We start from the raw sequence: 21,297 nt of genomic DNA, 5'->3' as shown, positions 1-21,297 counted from the left end.
GGTGCGCATGAGAGTATGCTGCATGCGTGATCCGGGACCGGGCTCATCGGCCAATCACAACCAAGTTAGTCACTAATCTTTAACATTCTAGACTGGTTCAAAAGTGATGTGCAGCAGTAAGATGGCCAACGAAAGCCATGGACAATGTCAAAAAGTAAAGGAGGGGCCGAAAAAAGTAGAGAAAAAATGCAGCAGCCATTAGAGGTACAGACTTCCAAATTAAAAAAAAAAAAATTGACATATTGTTTGAGTATCAGCGTCCTCAAGTGGCTGGCAGCGCTATTTTTGAGGAGCAGACTGAAGCGGTAAGATGAACGTTAAATTGTAGGCTAGGCTACATACTCAGTTAAAACTGCTGTAACTTGTGGTTACTAAACAACCCCACTGATAGGCTATTCTTGTTACTATTTAAACCATGCTGATGGTGTGTTACAATATAGTCAGCCCTCCGTATCCATGGGGGATTGGTTCCAGGACTTCCTGCTCAAGTCCCTTATATAAAATAGCATAGTATTTGCAACCTACGCACATCCTTCTGTATACTTTAAATCATGTCGCGATCACTTAAAGTACTTAGGCTTATTGTTTTGGGAATAACGACAACAAAAAAGTCAGGATGGTTTTTACAGATGCAACCGTCATAGGCCTAACTACATAGTACACGTCAGCAACAACTTAACATTTTCTTTCTTTCAACACTTTCTTTCTGTCTTTCAACACTTAAATTGCTTTCATTTAATGACCTGAAAGAGAAATACATAGAATAAAACACAGAATATTTAAAATGCAAGTAGGCCTACATATAGAAAATATAATTATAAATAGAGAGAATACAATTTTTTAAAAACGCAACTAGCGAACAATTCACGAGGTGAACAATGTTCAAACGAATGCTGGGGAGAGACTGAGAATCTGTGCAATTGCAGGAGGCTACAGCAGGGTATGCCTACTCATCACTTCATTTGCGTGGATTCAGTGTAGTGGCGCACTTTAATGGATGATTCGAGTTTCTCTTTTTGGAACTTTCTGCCTTTTTTTTTCTTGAATATTTTCAATCCGCGGTTGGTTGAATCCACTGGTGTGGAACCTGCAGATATGGAGGGCCAACTGTATAAGTCTGTGCCTACTGAAATATGTCCTTAAATAAACATACTTCCCATTGCAGAAGCCTTTGAACATGTTCAGAATCACCGGTCAACAATAAAAGATTATATCTTTACCAGCAAGGACGAGGGTGCTAAGTATAGTGATTAGTGCCTGGTTTGAGCAGTGGTGGATTTATCAGCAGGCAATGATGACATTCAGTGCTCAAAAAATGTCTAAAACACTGCCATGCCCTTAAATTTAATTAAGACCAGTCCCAGAGTTGGCCCCTGTAGATCTGTGCAAAATGTCAGCATCCCACGCTCTCTCTGGGGGGGGGGGTCCTGGCAGCTGTAAAGGGGGTCATGACAACAACCATCAAAGTGTTGTTGTCTCATAAGGTTATTATTGCTTTGAAGGAAGGGAGGGTCAGGGACTGGAAGGTATCAGACTTCGCTAGCATGCTAAATAATTGAGCAGCATCTCAGATTATAGGACATCTTTGAAAGCTAAATGTAAGACATTTGTGGTATGTTTTGCTTTTGTCACCATTTTAAACCTGCAAGCATGCAAGACTGTTGCTGTTGCAAACATTCGAGTCATATTTGTGACTACACATTGATAAAGGTAATTACATACGCTATATGAGACTGTAAATGTCACAGAGGAAAGGAGCCTAGCATGTTTTATATGTGTTTAGCTCATCTTTCATATCTGATGACCTTTGTGGTCAAGAGAAACAAGGTTATGATGAGGACACTGCAGAATGTGATATATATGTTTGCTCTCAGTTGAACTTTTAATTAGCACCCAAAGTCCCAGAACTTTTGTTGCTGATTGGCTGTGACAAATAGAATTTGTTGTAGTTGTGTAATATGAAAAAACACCAATTCTGCTTACAAAGAACATGCCATGGGCATGAATGCATGGCTTGGAAAAAGAGTGTGTAGTCTTTCACATGTTAATATTTTAATGTCAAACCACTTATTGTGAGGTACTTAGAGTGGCTTTGAAGAAATTGAGTATCTATAGCAGATGACAACGTAAAATGTAAAATTATGCACAATAAAAGTAAAATATATAAGAACATCATGCGCGATATGGCCCCTGATGTTTCTCACAATATTCTGTTTACAACCTGAAGATGTGTGGCATGTAAGATAGGCCTACATGGGCAATACTTTAAGTGACTCGTTAGCCAGAAGAGTGTGGTATAAATTAAAAAATCACGAGGTAAAATTTCAAGTATCTTCTTATTCCGTGAATGCTACTGGTGCATTAAAAAAAAAAAAAAGAAAAAACACTTTATCCCGACACTGACGGTGATGAGTCCTCAGAGCTATGTGGAGAATTACTATAAGATGACATTTTTGTAACCATGGAGTTGGAGAACGCAGTATATTCCGTTACCAAGCCGTTATTTAAGACATCGTTACTGCAATATAACTGTTGCTCCTCGGAAAATAAAGATCAGAAGGAAAGACGATTTGTCTGGTATGATATAATGATCTTCAGGTTGCGTTAGTGTTACTGAGACGAAGGAGCGTCATAGGAAGACACGGCACTTAAAAGAGTAGACCGAATCTTTCTATTCGGCTCATCCTTTGCATCTTCCTTGGACCGAGAGGTACCTATGAGATGACAACAAGAGTGAGCTGCATTTGCCATCAAATGCATTCAAAACATTTGCTGTAAAGCATATAAACTGTGGATGAACCACGAGTTTGTCTCTCTCTGGCTCTTCATTCTTCCTCTTACTCGCAGTCTAGTTTTAGATGGAGTTTCGGCGAAGACTGCCGGTAGTATTGGAATACTCAGGGTGCTGTTGATTGCGAAAATCATGGCTAATTATATATTTGCCTCGAACTCGACAACGGTTCATTACAGTAACTCTGGCAGGACCAGAAATAGTGTCGCTTTCGCCGCGCCTGTATTGGTGGTTCTCGTTGTCATGATGGTGACTTTGGTTCTCTTAACGGTGTTGGGGAATGCCCTGGTTATTTTTGCCTTCAAGATGGACAAAAGTCTGAGGAGACAAAGCAACTACTTTTTATTAAACTTGGCCATTTCGGATTTCCTTGTCGGTGAGTATAAATGTCTGTTTCCGTCCAAAGAATGGCAGCGTCACATCCAGCTCCTGATGTAATGTTAATTTTTGAGGGTGTTTGTTCTGTGATCATTGAAGATACTATTCCCCAAATCAGTGACCTGTCTTGGCCTTTTCTTGGAAGTCGCTTTGGATAAAAGCATCTGTTAAATGAATAAATGAAAACGTAAATCGCTGGCATTCGATAAACGGAATCGACAGTAACATTTGTGGATTATGGAGGATCACTCTGTTGTGACATAATGTGAAAAGGAATGTAATCTGTAATATGTAATAATTTCGTAGAAACTTTACTCAAACTAACTTATTTCGTCCATTGCCTACATATTCAATAGCTTGAATATCTACACGAAATTAGCTATGTTTAATGCTTAAATGGGTAAATGGACAATTCAGAGCAACTATCACCACTTATTCACTGTGGAAACAGTGTAGGCTAAAGAATGTGGAAACAGTGTAAGGACCTGGGCCTTACAGGATTCAAAAATTCATTTTATTATCAGGTTACAACAGTTTTCCCGTAATACGCAAATCAGAATTTTAATCCAAGGCTTTACCACAACATGAGGAGTAAAAGACACTCTCAGAGCAAGCTCTCAACAGTTACACTCATTTAAAAAGTGGAATTAAAAATAAAAATTACAAGCATCTTTTGCTGGTTATCGGATGTCTGACATTTGCAGTTACCCTGATGAACTTTTCCTCTACTGATGGTTCTCTACTACTGTTAAACTAATGTGATATTTATTCTATTTAAATTGGTAAATCTCAACATTTCTGCAAAAGCACAACAAATAAATAAATACATAGATAAAAATAAGAGTGATGATTAGCGGTATAATCTCCCCATCTGGATGAATTACTGAAATATAATTGCTGAAAGAAAAGCGACGTCTTCTCTCTTTGGCAGCGACATTCAGTATGCTACTGAACAGATCTTGAATAGCAGCAGGTTGTCTTAGGTGTCAGCAGCTCTGATGTAGACAATACAGAGAACAAGAAGAGAAGACAAAAGAGGATAAGTGAAGACAAGCACATTCAAACCTTCCTCAAAAAGATCTTCATGCCAAAACAAAAACGGCATGCAGATATGCCTTCTAATTGTAGACAGATGCTGTTGGTCCTTCTCACTTTTGCCCTATTAATGCTGAGATCTTTTAAACGGTGGAGTGTGTGCAGATGTCGTTTATTAATAAATTAATAACATTAAAGGGACTCATTCAGCCTCCAAGTGATTCCCAGTTCAATACAGCTTCTTCACAAATGAATTGGTTTGTAGCATATGGTGGTGTGGGATACTGAATTGTCCATTTCTTAGTTGCATAAATTAATCAGCAGTTAGTATGTACTGTTGTAGATTATTGAATGGTCTGTTTTTTAGTTGGTATAAATTAATCAGTAGTTAATATGTGCTGCTGTAGAGTATGCAGTAGTCTTCAAATGAGACCCTTGATGAACAAAGACTGTCTTGAACAAAGACTGTCTTGGTGGGAGCTCCAGAAGCCAGACAAAACATGTGAATCACTTCATCCATTAAAGTATTTTGTTCACTTGAGTAAAAAACATCCATGTATCACCCACACAATAAAGTACACTACAGTGCTTTTGTTGTTGTTGTTGCTGTGAACATTTCACCATTCACTACTCAATTTAAAATAGGGGAAACTATATTTCCTCTTAGCTCTTCAATTGTTGTGTAGCTTGCTAGGTGTATGGTTTTCATTAAGTTATTAAAACAACATCCATGATTCCAGGTGCCCTCTGTATCCCTGTGTACATTCCCTACATCTTGACTGGCAAATGGATGTTGGGTAAAGGTATCTGTAAGATGTGGCTGGTTATGGACTACATGCTCTGCACTGCCTCTGTCTTCAATATTGTTCTCATCAGCTACGATCGCTTCTTGTCAGTTACTAGAGCGGTGAGTGGGGACTCTTCATCTTACAAGTGTTGGTGACAAAATAACTTTAGCCTACTCAACACAAACATTTTTGGTATTAGTGATGTCTTTCTGTGGTGTAAGATATTATTATTATTATTATTATTATTATTATTATTATTATTATTATTATTGGAAAGGTTCACCTTTCTGTCATTTTCTCTTCATTGTATTCTCATTTTAAAGCATAGGTGGTGAATATCACATGGATTGACTGAACATCTATAAATCCATTTATAGAAACTGTCATTTACATAAAGAAAAAGGAGTTTGTTTAGCTTCACATGCAGTTCCACATAGCCAAGATTGTTATATGCAACACTAAATTTTTTTAGGTAAATGCAGCTAGATCAAAAGATGGGAAGTGTCAAATTACATTATTTCTTAATCCATATTAAGTTGAGTAAAATAAAACAGGTAGTTATTTACAGCATGTATTTTAGCCATCTATCTTGGAGAACTGAGCAACCTCTTGGGCTTAACTGATAAGTATACAGTTGCATGTTGTCAATGTAAGAGGGTAATATTACTGTTATGTATAATATCATGGAGAGATAGCATATTCAATGAGAGAAGCAGCGGTCAAACACCAAGCCTTGAGGACTTGCTATTTTATTCATGTTCACAGGACACATGCATGTAGGCTTGCAGGAAGTAACAATAGTAGCAGATACTTAGTGTTCAGCTGGAGTGATAAAAGAGTCAGATCACCCACTAGATTTTGTGACTAACTACATAAACAGAGGGTCATGATGCCACATGGAGAAGAGCTCCATCTTTTCACAGAATTTCACAGATCTTCAACTGCTAAAAGTAATGGAACTTGGGGTTGACTATTGTGTTATTCCTGGGTAGGTTTTAAACTGTGTAGAACAGGAATCCAAGATAACCCTTATTTTCTTTCAGACTGGAAAAATGAAAAATATCCTTACCCAGCTTTAGAAAGAAGTAGCCTGTAATCGAAATGAGATTCCTTAGTAACTTGAATCTGTAGAGACTTAAATCTTTACATGGCTCATAGGACTTTGTACTTGCCTCTCCAAAGTGTTTAACAGTTCAGACTATTATGCCTATTATGCATAATAATGACAGTGAAGTTTTGTAAAGCACATCTATCTATCTGGAGGATGTTTACTCCTTTTTTCCGTACATTTCATTGGATGTCTCTGTAAATACTGATTTATGTCTCTACTTAACTGTGGAGAAAGAAACATCAGAATGATAAGATGACATCACTCAATTATATTTTGACTAACATAAAAAGGAACAACCAAAGCAAAAGTTTGGAATGGGACATCACAGTCAGTTTGGGACAATTATCCATTTTCTCTCTATTCTAATTGAATTAATCAAAACCACAACAAAATCTTCATTAAAAAAAGAAAACACAAAACAAAAACAAATAAACACGCAAACAAAAACACCTCCTTGAATTTCATGTATTTACCAATTTACTTAAACCCATAAAAATGAAGTTAAGCTAACCTGCTTTAGTTTCGGGCACATTTGCAAGACAACCACCTAGCCCACATGTTTATGATGAATATGACTGTTACTAGGCAAGAGGAAAGTGTTACCAAAGCTTCAAAGCTTTCAATCATTTAAGTTCAGACAGCCCAACCAACCAAGAGTCTCCCACACAATGATGCACTTTGTTTTCCTGCACAAACACTAAACATCAGAGCAATGAATGCAAATAAACCCAGTGTAATCCCCACCTTTAATCTGGCACACCATTCCCTTTGATCAAAGAAATTTGTCTAGCTCACTCTGCCATCAACTGCAACCTCAATCAAAAGGACACCAAAGACAGAGAACAAAATACATTTTTGCCAGAAAACATTTTGTTCCAATAGCAAGAAACAGAAGTGGTGCCCTTTGGGATGCACCTGTTCATGTGTGTGTCTTTTTTGTGTGCCTTTGTGTGTGTGTACGTACGTGTGTGCTTGTTTTGCCAACTTAGGAGGACATTTGATAGTGCATCATTCCAGTGGGGACACCTTGATTAAACTAAAGTTTGAAAGTGTTTTCAGTCAGGGTTAGGACTAGTGTTAGTGTTTATGTTAGTGTTAGTGTTAATGTTAACGTTAGGGTTAAGTTGTTATTCTTTACTTTTGGTGTAATGGAAGTCAACTAATGGAGGTCAGTAGAGGATTCCCAGAACCTAGCATGCAAGGTGTGTGTGTGTGTGTGTGTGTGTGTGTGTGTGTGTGTGTGTTAGTGTAGTTCAAAAATATGGCAATGTAAAATATTGTGTTTTGTATGGTCCTGGCATCTAAAGAAGTGTCTTGGAAACCAAAAACAAAACGTATTCAGAATATAAAGCATGTCCTCAAGATCTCCCCAACAGCAACAACAAAAAAATTCTGTTCATCATACATATTAATATCAATAAACTATTTAGGTTCCAGACTAGTTTCTCAGAGTTAGGCATTAATATTTTTGTGTAGATGCTATAAAGAACTATTTCAACTCAGTAGCCAGTTTATTAGGTACGACCATCTAGTGCTATGTCAGACTCCCCATGCCTCCATAACAGCCATACTTTCCACAAGTTTGTAAGAACTTTAAGAACTGTTGGTCCATGCTGATGTGATAACATCACTCCAGCTGTTGCAGACTGGATGATTTAAAGACTTATCTATTTTCTCGAACTTATGCATGATATAATTTTGATTTGACTTTGTTATAGACATGTAAAGCCCTTTGAGACTATAAATAGTGATATTGGGCTCTAAATAAATATTATTATTATTATTATTATTATTATTATTATTATTATTATTATGACAACAGCAAACAGCCAACCCTTTCTTTCCAAAGATACTCTGTAGGGTGAGGTCTGTTTGTTTGATCAAGGGGAGACACAAATAACTGAACTGTTTTTTGCACGCGTGACTGCTGCAGTCTGGATGGTTTGTATGGCTGTCGCATAATTCTTGGTAAATTCTGTGGCTGTAACTCATATTATCTTGCCTGACTTAACAGTGCTCCCCGGGCGCTCGCCAAGGAAGGCTGCCTACTGCTCCTGCGTCTGGTGTGTGTTCTTTTTTGTTTAATAAAGAAAATTGTGAAATGTTCTTAGAGTACCTGTTATGACCATTATGATTCAACCAGACATCTCTAATGGGATCCCAGAATAGCCGTCTCTGGATCTATGGATGTCTGTCTAACTGGATCCCTGAATGTCTGTTTAGCTGGATCCCTGAATGCCTGTTTCACTGGATCCCAGAATGCGTGTCTCACTGGATCCCTTAATATCTGTCTAACTGGATCCCAGAATGCCCACCTGACTGCTTTCCAAAGCAACCCAGGCGCACATGACTGAGAGTCCGAACATAGTAGTGGAGGACAAGCAGGAGAAGAAAGCCGTAGTGATACACATAGCAGTCCCAAGCGACAGCAACATCAAGAAGAAGGAACACGAGAAGCTCGAGAAATACCAAGGGCTGAAAGAAGAGCTAGAAAAGATGTGGAAGGTGAAGGTAATAGTGGTCCCCATGGTAATCGGAACACTTGGAGCTGTGACCCCCAAACTGGGAGAGTGATTCCAGCAGATCCCAGGAAGAACATCTGAGATCTCTGTCCAGAAGAACGCAGTCCTAGGAACAGCTAAGATATTGTGCAGAGGACCCAAGTTTGGAGCGGAAAGAAGACTGCCCACAACTGCAAGGGGGGATTTATATATATATATATATATATATATATATATATATATATATATATATAAAAAATCCGACAGAATCCAGGAAAGTGGTTGCAGCACCATCTCAGATATATAATGTTTGGGCCCCAAAAGTAAGGCCTATAAGATATTTTTGTTCCATTCCAGTGTTTTTATATTTTTTTTTTTTTCATTTTTACACTCACAAAAATACCTTATCTGGGAAGCCATGATTGGGCATTAATATCTTGCAAAGTATTATTCCCACCCTCACCAAACTTTGTAGGATGGAAGACAAACATTTTTTCAGTATGACTGAGCCATTAAAAGTTTGTACTGCATGCCTATTTGGAAAAAAGTGCAAAATTCCTAAATGAGGGTGATATTGAGGGTATTATAAACTCACTTTTTGCACCAATTTTGTACCCACAATAATAATACGTCAGTTTCCATGTACATTTTTATGTTCCTACTAGCTACCCCATCTACCATTTTGGTCCTATGACCAAAATGACCAAAATATGGTACCACACCTTGTTATAATATTGGTGCAAAAATGTGGGTTTGTAGTGCCCTCAATGTCACTCTTGTTTAGGAATTTTGCACTTTTTTTTCTCCAAATCTAGGACATTATAAAAATAAAATGGCATGCAGTGCAAGCTTTTAATGGTTTTGGCATACAGAAACCACGTTTGTCTTCCATCCTACAAAGTTTGATGAGGCTAGGAACAATTCTTGGCCAGATATTAATGCCCAAACTTGGCCTCCCAGATAAGGCGTTTTTGAGGCTATAAAAATGAAATAATAACAAGGGCTGAAAAAATATGAAAACATAGAATTTGAACAGAAATATTTTACAGGCCTTGATTTTGGGACCCATTCATGATCTAGACAAGATTTGAACAAAATCGGAGACAGAGCTGCAACAACCTTATCTGATTTGACAGGAAATAATCCATATATAAATCACTCCGCTAATAACAACAGTTACCTAACTTGCCCATTTTATTTTTATTTATCTATTTTTGTGATTTTTGTATCAATCCTCCTGTGTAACAGCTTAATATAAACAATGTATGAATTTCTGGAAATCGCTTCCTCTTTTTAAATTTAGGTTCATTTTATTCCGCTGCACAGTGTTTGTTACATGTGCTTTAATTTGATTACCTCTGCATGATATCAGTATGTTGCTCTCTCCTCATTCAGAACACTTGTAATGGACCTGGAGACTTCTTTAATAGACAGTTTACACAGCAGACCTTTTGTCTGTTCAAGCGTGAAGTATCACCTTAACACAAAGCACTTAGCAGTGAACTTGGAGGTCAGACCTCGTTTAGCCCCTGATGCTACTGTGAGCAATCAGTCTTGTCAAGCCACACTTGAACAGGCATTCAGATGCAAACTGAGTGAGTCTACCTGTGACAGATTAACCAACTCCATCCACAGTATTTCTGACAAAGCCTCTGTGTAATGAGATGTGTGCGGAATTTCTGGTTGGGAAGTGTCATGGTTGGGAAGTGTTCACTGTTTTTAGTGAAGCTGATCAAATTTAGGTAGTTTGCTAGTTTAATTACCGTTTCATTCACCGTTTCATTTTCTGTGAAATGTCTCTGTGGAGTTCTGAGACAATGTGTGCAGTTCGCAGCTGTAACAGGCGAGTGAAACTAAATATGTGGCTACAACAGCAATGATTCGACCATAAACTGCTCAAGAAAGCGCAGTGCCCCTGTACATGGTGGTTCTCTTTCCATCGACTGCTAGATGATGCCCTTTGCAGAACAGCAGCACACCAGATCCAGTACCAAGCAAGAGCCCAGTTACAGACAGACTGGTTACCAACTCTGCTGACTGTTTCCTCTACACTGGTCTCCCTTTGCTGTCATTTCAGGCCCTGGTTGAGTGCCTCAAGACTTTTGCTCCAGTTTCAATATCAGTGCATCCAGTGGACCAAATCCTGATGAAACTGAGGCTTAACCTAGTCATGGCAGATCTGGCACATCGTTATGGAGTGTCACAGCATCTGGCAAGCAAAATTGTGGGGCTGTGGATTGATATAATGGCTGAGCATTGCAAAAGTCTAGTGCCATGGTTACCAACAATCTCTTTGACCATGCCACCTGCATTTACACAGTGGTTCCCCAAGACCACGTGCATCATTGATTGTTCAGAGAGTTTGCTTCAGAAAGCCAAGAATCTGAACTCGTGAAGTGCCTCCTACAGTCATTACCATACCAGCAACACTATTAAATATCATGTGGCAATAGCTGCTTATGGATTGATCATGTTCATCTCAGATGCCTATGGAGGCAGGTACAGTGACAAATTTATACTGCAGGACTCTGGCCTCCTAGATTACCTACAGCCTGGGGATGAAGTCATGGCAGACTGTGGATTTGCTATTTGCGACTTATTGGAGGAATGCAAAGTGACCTTGGTCATTCCAGCTTTCACATGCAGGGGTAGCCAGCTTACCTATGATGAGGTCACTAGCACCAGGTGAATTGCAAATGTTCAGATTCATGTGGAAAGAGCAATCAGGACACTGAAAGTTTACAAAATCCTCTCACAAACAGTGCCTATCACACTCATCCCCAAAGCATATAAAATACTGATCATTTGTGCTAGTATGGTGAATCTTAGAGGGGACCTTATTTCAAGGAAATAGGGTGATTTGTGAAAGTGTCCTCTAGGACAGAAGTTCTCGACTCCAGTCCTGAGGGCCCACTGTCTTGCATGTCTTTGTTTTAATTCTTCATTATCACAGTTCATTGAGCAAATCAAGGGCTTGATGATAACTGATCAGTGGAATCAGGTGTGTCAGTACTGAGCTTAGGAGGGTTAAAACAAAGACGTGCAGGACAGTGGGCCCTCAGAACTGGAGTTAAGAACCACTGTTCTAGGAAATGTGCCTGCGAGATGAAGGTCAGAATGTTGTCTCAAAAACAGCTTAAAATGACAATGGATGTAATGTAATTTTTATGTAAACATAAAGTGGAATACTTTTGTATTACAAGTATTCATATTTGCACTGTCAATGTCACCAGTTTTCTTGAAAACCTTTTATGCATTTCAGCATTATATACATAGAGGAAAAGGCTCTCCTTGCCAGCTGATGTGAACAGAATGGTACAGAATTGATTTGTTTGTGTAAAGACATTAATATTCAAATAGTATCATCATATCATTTTCTGCTACTTATCCGGGACCAGGTCATGGTGGCAGCAGGCTGAGGAGGGTAGCCCAGATGTCCCTTTCCCCAGCTACATCCACCAGCTCCTCCTCCACAGGGAGACGCCCAGGAGGCATCCTGACTAGGTGCCTGAACCACCTCAACTGGCTCCTTTCAATGCAGAGGAGCAGCGGCTCTAGTCCGAGCTCCTCCCGGGTGACTGAGCTCCTCACCCCATCCTTAAGGGTGCGCCCAGCCACCCTGCGGAGGAAACTCATTTCCACCGCTTGTATCTGCGATCTTATTCTTTCAGTCACTACCCAGAGCTTGTGACCATAGGTGAGGGTTGGAACAAAGATCGACTGGTAAATTGAAAGCCTTGCCTTCTGACTCAACTCCTTCTTCACCACGACAACGACCGCATGACTGCCGCCACCGCCCCAATCCGCTTGTCAATCTCCCGCTCCATTTTACCCTCACTTGTGAACAAGACCCTGAGATACTTGAACTCCTCCACTTGAGGCAGTAACTCAGTCCCAACTCGGAGGGGGCAAGCCAGCTTTTTCCAGCATAGGACCATGGCCTCGGACTTGGGGGTGCTGATCCTCATCCCAATCGCACAGTTTGATGAGGCCAACAGAACCATATCATCTGCAAAAAGCAGAGACGCAATCCTGAGGCCACTGTACTGGACACCCTCCTCACCCCGACTGTGCCTTGAAATCTTGTCCATGAAAATCAAGAAGAAGATTGGAGATAGGGTACAGCCCTGACGGAGTCCAACACTCACTGGGAACAAGTTTGACTTTGTGCCGAGAATACGGATGCAGCTCTCACTGCGGTTATACAGGGACAGAATGGCTCGTAACAGCGAACCTGGCACCCCATACTCCTGCAGTACCCCCCACAGGACACCCCAGGGAACATGATCGTAAGCCTTCTCCAGATCCACAAAACACATGTAGACTGGATTGGCAAACTCCCATGATCCCTCCAGTATCTGTGCAAGAGTGAACAGCTGATCCGCTGTTCCATGGCCAGGACGGAATCCACATTGTTCCTCCTGGATCCGAAGTTCGACAATCGGGCACAGTCTCCTTTCCAGTACCCTGGAGTAGGCTTTTCCAGAAAGGATGAGCAGTGTGATACCCCGATAATTGGAGCACACTCTCCAGTCCCCTTTTTTGAAAATGGTCTGCCACTCCACAGGCACTGTCCCTGACTCCCACGCAAGATTGAAGAGACGTGTCAGCCACGACAGCCCAACAACATTCAAAGCCTTCAGTGTTTTAGGGCGGATCTCATCCATGCCTTGCCACTGCGGAGTTTCCTAACTGCCTCAGTGACCTCTGCCAGAGAGATGGGTGGCAGCCCTCCTGAATCTTCTGGCCCTGCCTCCTCTGCGGAGGGTATGTCAGTCGGGTTTAGGAGCTCCTCAAAGTGTTCCTTCCACCGTCTGACCACATCCTCAGTCGCGGTCAGAACCTCCCCATCCCTGCCGAGAACAGCCTGGACAGGGCCCTGCCTACCCCTCCTGAGTCGCCTGACGGTTTGCCAGAAGTTCTTTGAGGCCAACCAAAAGTGCTTTTCCATGGCTTCCCCAAACTTCTCCCATACCCGAGTTTTTGCTTCCATGACCGCCATCTTTGCAGTCCTTTTCGTGTGCTGGTACTTCTCAGGCAATTCCAGAGTCCCCTGAGCTAGCCAAGCCCGGAGGGCCTCCTTCTTCAGTCTGACAGCTTCCCTCACGGCTTCCCTGAGTTGCCACCATGACAGGCACCGACGACCGTCTGGCCACAGCTCATAGCTGCCGCTTCAGCAATGGAGGCTTTGAACAGGGTCCATTCGGAATCCATGTCTCCAACCTACCCTCAGGATCAGGGAGAAGCTCCTCCAGAGGTATGAGTTGAAGACCTTCTGGACAGAGTCCTCAGCCAGAGCATCCCCAATTCACCCTCACCATGCGCTTGGGATTACCTGGTCTGTCCAGCAGCTTCCCCCGCCGCTGGTCTGATGAGACGACTGCAAAGTCGATCATCAACTGTTAGCCTAAGGAGCTCTGGTACCAGGTACACTTATAAGTAGCCTTATGCTCAAACATGGTGTTCGTTATGGACAATCCATGGCTCGCACAGAAGTGCAACAACAAAGCACCACTCGGTTTCAAATCAGGTAGGCCATTCCTCCCAATCACTCCCCTCCAAGTCTCTCCGTCATTGCCGACGTGAGCATTGAAGTCTCCCAGTAGAACTACAGAGTCCCCAGATGGTGTCTTCACTAGGACACTTTCCAGTGTCTCTAGGAAGGCTGGGTACTCCAGGCTACACCATCACGACAGTCAGAGATTTCCCCCTGTAACCTGAAGTTGCAGTGAGGTGACCCTTTCGTTCACTGGGACAAACTCCAACAAAGCGGTGCTCAGTTGGGGGCTAACAAGTAACCCCACACCTGCCCGTCGCCTCTCACCCCGGGCAGCTCTGCAGAAGGATAGAGTCCAGCCCCCATCCAGGAGTTTGGTTCCAGAGCCAAGGTTGTGCGTAGAAGGGAGCCCAACTATATCTAGTTGATATCGCTCCATCTCCCGCACAAGTTCCGGCTCCTTCCCCCCAGAGAGATGACATTCCATGTACCAAAAGCCAGTTTCTGTACAGCCCTCGCCTCAACCCGCCACCCATGTGGCATCACACCCAGCCCCTATTTCTCCCCTCGCAGGTGGTGAGCTCACGAGAGGGCAGCCCCAAGTGGCTCATTTGGCCTGAGCCCAGCCGGACCCTGTGGCAGATCCGGCCAACAGGAGCTCGCCTACGAGCTCCCCACCCAGGCCTGGCTCCAGGAGGGGGCCCCGGTCTCCCTATTCCGGACGAGGTGCCTGTTTCTTTGTGGGTGCTGTTCATAGGGGCTTTAAGAATCACTTTTTGTCTGGCCCCTCACCTAGGACCTCTCTGCCTTGGGTGACCCTACCAAGAACTGCATGCTCCAGGCAGCACAGCTCCCAGGATCACAGAGGCCCACAAACCCTTCCACCACGACAAGGTTGCAATTCTAGGGGGGGAATATTCAAGTAGTGTTTAATCTTATTCAAACCTATTCACAACATACAATCATTCTGTGTATATCTTAATTTTCGGTGAATGTGAGTCTTTGTTGATTGGTATGAAAGGAGTTCAGTAAATAAAAAACTCCTTACATATTCAATCAGTGTCATAGTAATTACATACAACAGTTTAAGGTAAATCCTATGAAAAAATACATTTCTAAAAAGTGAGTAAGAGTATTCAGTCATACAACAAACAAACAAAAAACCCTAACTATCACAACAGTTAATGTTTCTAGTCCCTTCTTTCTTAGTATTTCAACTCACTCCATCTTCACCAATTGAAGGTACTTCTTGCACAGTTTGCCAGCTACCTCTAGGAGCTGTGAAGCATCAGTAATCCCATCTGGGCTGGCTGTCAACCATAGCTGATCAGAAAAGACCCCTTTCTGAACATTATGCCCTCTGTTTTTCATAAGCCAAATGGCTCTTTCCTCATTATCAGTGCCATGCTTGGTGGCAGAGTTTCCTTTAAATGTAGGAAACAAGTGTTCGTTAAGGAACTTTTTGGGGTCAGTTTTGCAGCGTTTTGCTGTAGTGGCTGTAATCCCTGTTTTCCTGGCATCATGCCATACTTGGGATTTGCTCTGCATGTCTGTTTCCTGTGTCAACCTATCAAGATTCTCTAGGCTAAAATTCATAAAAGCAACACAAAAAGCGGCACATTTCTGACACACTAACTTCATTGTGAGGCAAGAAGGGGTCAAAGGGTGATTCTCTCTCACTGTGGCTTACAGAGGCACTCTCTTCACTTGCTCTGTAACATATCTGCAGGAGGACGTTTGTTGGGAGCTGAAAATGGGGAGCCATCACAGAGGTGTTTACACTGTTTTTAAATTCTTGGTGAGATCTGAATAGGTTAGGGTTTGCGTTTGCGTTTTCTTTCTGGGTTGAAGTGGAGGGACTTGTGCAGCTTGCATAATGGTGAGATGCTGTGTGATATTTGAAATTTATTTGTTTGATTTTACTTTGTCCTACATTCTTTCTTGTCCTCGAATTCCACTTTCTCTGAACATCAGTGCAACATGTCCCTGTCTTCCCCTGTCTGACCATGTTCTTAACCTTCCACAAAGAAAACATACCAAGTAATTGGTTAATCACAATTTTTTTTTTCTTGCTGTAGACTGAGATACTTAGTAGGTAGGTATGTTAACTCTGAATGGGTAACTTAAGTTAACAAGTCACTTAAATGCAGAAAGACATAAACTGAATTTAAATGGAAAAGACCAGCACTGACACAGCTTCGTCACTGTCGTATAAGCATAGATACATAGGCTATATCAAAGATCTAGCGCTGTTATTTTAGACTTAATTAGCCAGCCAGTAAACATAACCATTGACAAAAAATAAACGTTACATTACCAAACAATAAAGTAAACATTATAACAGTCTTGTATCACTGTATGGAAACAATATATCAACATTATAGGAATTGAAGATCACATCATGCCTAAGGTGTGATTGACACCTATGAAAAGGCTGAACCAGGGGAAATCAACAAGTAATTTCCCACTAGTTTCCTGTGCACTCGATGAGTGTCAACATTCGTAAACGTGTCTAAAATGAATTATCTATGCTTGTTGTCAGCTGTCACAGCCTGCACCTCATCCTTGGACTTTTAGTTTGAAATGTCTTGTGCTCCTGTTCCTTGTGTGTTTCCACCACTCACCTGATCCTGTTTGTTGAATTTATTAACCTCGTTCCCCCCCTTGTTAATTTCATCCAATCATGTTAGCCCTGTTTAGTTTTCCTCTTGTATTTAAGCCCTTGTGTTTCACCTGTCCTTTGTCTATCGTTGTTTGTGTTTATATGCGCACTGTTAGGTTGCACCTTTTGTTATTGGTTTTGTTCCAGTTTGCACCTGTATTTTTATCTTCATTTTGCAAGTAAAGTCCTCCTTTTTGTCACCACAACCTTCGTGTCTTGTGCTTGGGTCCTGCACCACTCCACCGGCGTGACATCAGCTAACCTTCCATAAAACAGCTGCTGCATGATTGTCGTGACTCACGACCAATGAGAAGTGCATTCTCTGTTTGGGTAGTGGAACATGACAGACAGGAGGAAACCCTGCTGCTCTCTCTCAGCCTATCTCGTACAAATCGCTGTTTTATAGTCTGAGCTGTAACATTTCTCTTCCATAGATTTGCACTGAATTGACTCAAAAATACAGAACAAAGCATGTCCCATACCAGTTCAGTATGGCTTGCTGGCTGGATACCTAACACTCACGAATGAGAGAAATGATACTGCTATTTACACTAGCCAGGTTAGCAAGCTTCTTGAAAGCTACATTCAGTAGCTTGGCAAAACATAGTATTGAAAGGGTCCCTTTCTCTGAACAGGTCTCTTTTACTATCCTCATGCACCACCACAGGGTCCCCAACTGCTCAACTCAGTGTCAAGAAACAACAACATGAGCTGGAGCTGACCAAGCAAAAACTAGAATGGCAGCAAGAAATGATAAAAGAGCTATCGAAGGAGAGGGATTTCTTAAAAGAGCAACTAAGTAACTAAGAGGTGAAAACAAAACCAGCAGGACCCTGGCCCTCCAGGACCAGATTTTGACACATGTGATGTAAGCAATATGTCACGCTGGTGGTGTGGTGCAGGACCCAAGTGCAAGACACGATGATGGAGGTGACAAAACGGAGGACTTTACTAACAAACTGAAGATCAAAATACAACTGCAGACTGGAACAAAACCGATAACAAAAAGGTGCAGCATAACAGTGTGCTCTAAAACACAAACAACGATAGACAATGGACAGGGGAAATGCAAGGGCTTAAATACAAGAGGAAAACTAAACAGGGCAAACATGATTGGATAAAATTAACAAGGGGGGAACGAAGTTAATAATGAGACAAACAGGAACAGGTGAGGGGCGGAGACAGACACAGAACAGGCGCACAAAGACATGTCAAACTAAAAGTCCAAAATGGAGGTGCAGGCTGTGACACAATACTAGCTAACGATGGCTATTGTCAAAGATAGATGGGGTATTCGAATGTACTGATACTACAGTAGGGCTCTCAACAACCAGTGTAGTAATGGTAGTAGGGCTGCATCACCATGCCAATTTCCAGCATGTGAATTTTCCAACCAGCCAATCCAGTTGATTACTTTGATTACTTAAATAGGGGTGTTATTTGATATTACAGACCTCACCTCAGCACCACCATAAACAAACAACCTATATGTAGAATACACAATGCATATATATAGAACAGTGCTAAAGTGTTTTTTTTTTCCTCTTCATTCCTTTGTTCAGCAGCAAGAAACGCCACTACAAATGATGTGACTGTGCAAGTTCAGCAGCAATCACCCTCTGGGCCCTCTGAAGAGTCAAGTTCCTCTGATTTGTCCATTTCTTCTGAGTCAAGTTATTCACCCTCTACTGACTCCTCATCAGAGTCCCCATCTTAAGATGATGGCAAAAAGAAGAAGAAGAAGAAGAAGAAGAAGAAGAAGAAGAAGAAGGGGAAGAAAAATAAAATGAGTGAGACAAAAGAGGGAAAAGAAGCAGAAGCCACCAGAGTCATGTCATAAGGGATAATTAGAAATGTTGTAATATTTTATATTATAAAATTAAGTTTTATGGCTGATGACCTGTGCCTTACTTAACCTGATACACAGGATCCAAAAATAACCCACAAACTGTGTCATCTTCATGTCACTTAAGGGAATGCACAACTCATCTACAGGACAAGTACATGAATTCACAAAGCTGAATTCACAAAGTATTGTGTTATAATTCTACTTTACCTTTCTCAAAATGTCAGCACATGGTCCACATGAGGTTGTGGGACATTACCAGAGAGTGCTGAGGGTCTTCAACAAAGGGAAATCCATGGTTACTGCCTGCGGGAGGGGATCGCAACACAACCGTTAGCAATGCTGCAACTGCAGATCTTGCCATTGCTGCTCCCCAGAAGTATGCTGAGCTCAAAGAACAGCACTCAAAGAAGGATAAGCTCAGTGATTTACCCACAAAATGTCTAAATGCCATTCATGATAGTTCAGGTGTTAAGGATATCATTCAGGCCTTTAAAAAGTCAAGCCAACTGCTGCCCATTGAGAACGGGAAATAATAAGTGGCTGATGCAAGATTGTTCCAGATGCACGTTAAGTAAATTTGGTAAATTGGCTTGTTGATGTAACCTTGATGCCTTGACTGTGGCCAGAGATTTGTTTTTTCAGACTGTTGAATTAGTGCTAAGTTCTATATGCACACACACACACATTTCAGTAGACACAATTTATGTGTGTGTGTATTTTACACATTTCATTGAAATGGGTAAAATGTTTTTCTTTGGGTTTTTTTCTTATATGCCCATGCTAAATGGCTTAGGTTTCCAGTTCCATGACTTATGCTTACCTGAAAAGCCTTTTTTTTATTGAAAAAAAAATGTGTTTACAGGCTTGATATCATAAATTGTGTCTATGTTCAAACATATGGTCTTGTATCCACTGTGTTTTGTAATAAAGAAAATTAAATTTTCATTTCTATTAAATTGCATTGTGTGGTTCATTGGCAATTGATGTTTATTCATCCTTTATAAACGTAAATACAATGTGAATAGTACTTGTTTTAGATTGGGGGGCGGCTGCAAAAAAATGAAATAAACTGATAAAAAAAAGCATAGTGAATGCATTAGTTGATCATCTTACTGTGCTATATGCCATTTATTATCTTTCTAAATAGTGAACTAGATGTTTATAAGTTTATATGGATTTTTGACATCTTTATTAACTATGGGCTTACCATTAATAAACATGTGTGTTACAACATTTTGTTGAGTGTCTTATAAACTATTTGTATGTAAACTACTAATGTTGTCAAATGCCTTGTAAATATCTAATTAACCATTTAATGGCACCTTATTATAAAGCGTCATATATATATATATATATATATATATATATATATATATATATATATATAGTCTTATTTCTCAGCTCAAATGAACTTCATGGCGATACTTTGGCTTTTGTAAGCTGAGAATGTGATAGTGTGAAACTGACTAATTGAAAATATTCTGGATATTTACCATCATAATTAACAGGACAAAAATAATTGTATTTCATGTTGTCTTTTTCCTCTCCTTTTTTGTTTTCATACCCTGGATTTAGGTGTCGTACCGTGCCAGGCAAGGAATGACCAACCATGCCGTTGGCAAGATGGCGGCAGTGTGGGTGCTGGCCTTCCTCCTTTATGGTCCGGCGATCCTGTTCTGGGAGTATGTGTCCGGAGAGAGTCATGTGCCAGAACACGAGTGCTTTGCTGAGTTCTACTATTCCTGGTACTTCCTCCTCTGTGCATCCACTCTTGAGTTCTTTTCTCCTTTCATTTCCGTGGCCTTCTTCAACCTTAGCATTTACCTCAGCATCCGAAGGAGGAGGCTGCGCAGTAGACTTGACACTGGCTCTCCAAAACCTAAAGCCATAGCCCCAGCTCAGGGGGAGAGGAGCCATCTAAACTTTCTCTTATGCCGAAATTCTGTGATGCCCCGCAAGAGGATGGCTTGTGAAAATGGAGAGAAAGATGTGCGATCTTGCTCCTCCCAAATGTCTCCGTGCTCTGCTAGACGAAATAATAGCATGTCAGTGAGAAGCACTCAGTACTCCCGTTTGTCACAGGATAAGAAACTTGCCAAATCTCTAGCAGTGATTGTTTGTGTGTTTGCAGTGTGCTGGGCACCATACACATTGCTGATGATTATCCGTGCAGCCTGCAGGGGGAACTGTGTAGAGCATCACTGGTATGAGGTAACATTTTGGCTCTTGTGGCTGAACTCAGCCATTAACCCATTATTATACCCTCTATGCCACAGGAGTTTCCGTCGTGCCTTTGCCAAGATCCTGTGCCCAAGGCACAGGTCAACCCAGCCACCACCAGATCCACCCTCACCTAACTAATGATGACTTTCTCAACATATATTGACTTTACATATGACCAGCGATGACTTTTTTGTCCCCAAGAGAGATGAAAAAGAAAAGAACAATTTAAGAATGTAAGATGAACAAGATGTTTTCGTAGGATACTGTAGTTTTGAGGAGGGGGGTGGGGGCAAGGGGGGGGGAGAGAAAATGAGAGTTCTGATGAAAGTATTTTGAATACTGAATAACAGTCCTTCATGTTTTTACAGTGGAAAGGGTGAGGACAAGTGACGTATAAATATCATGGCACACATGTTTAATAATTTCGAAATTTGTTATTGGCTGTCATCATAACATACTGAC

The 21,297-nt window shown here is 41.2% G+C and overlaps 1 protein-coding gene across 1 annotated transcript; it reads left to right on the top strand.

The window, feature by feature from the left end:
- The first annotated feature begins 2,923 nt into the window (after positions 1-2,923).
- LOC115812353 (histamine H3 receptor) lies at positions 2,924-20,973 on the top strand. Its single transcript, XM_030774833.1, has 3 exons — positions 2,924-3,167; positions 4,945-5,111; positions 20,188-20,973. Exons 1-3 carry the CDS (start codon positions 2,924-2,926, stop codon positions 20,971-20,973), a joined length of 1,197 nt encoding a protein of 398 aa, XP_030630693.1.
- Positions 20,974-21,297: the final 324 nt, after the last annotated feature.

The sequence above is a fragment of the Chanos chanos genome, chromosome 5 (genome assembly GCF_902362185.1).
Source record: "Chanos chanos chromosome 5, fChaCha1.1, whole genome shotgun sequence".
NCBI lineage: Eukaryota > Metazoa > Chordata > Actinopteri > Gonorynchiformes > Chanidae > Chanos > Chanos chanos.
This window is presented reverse-complemented; position numbering and strand designations above follow the sequence as displayed.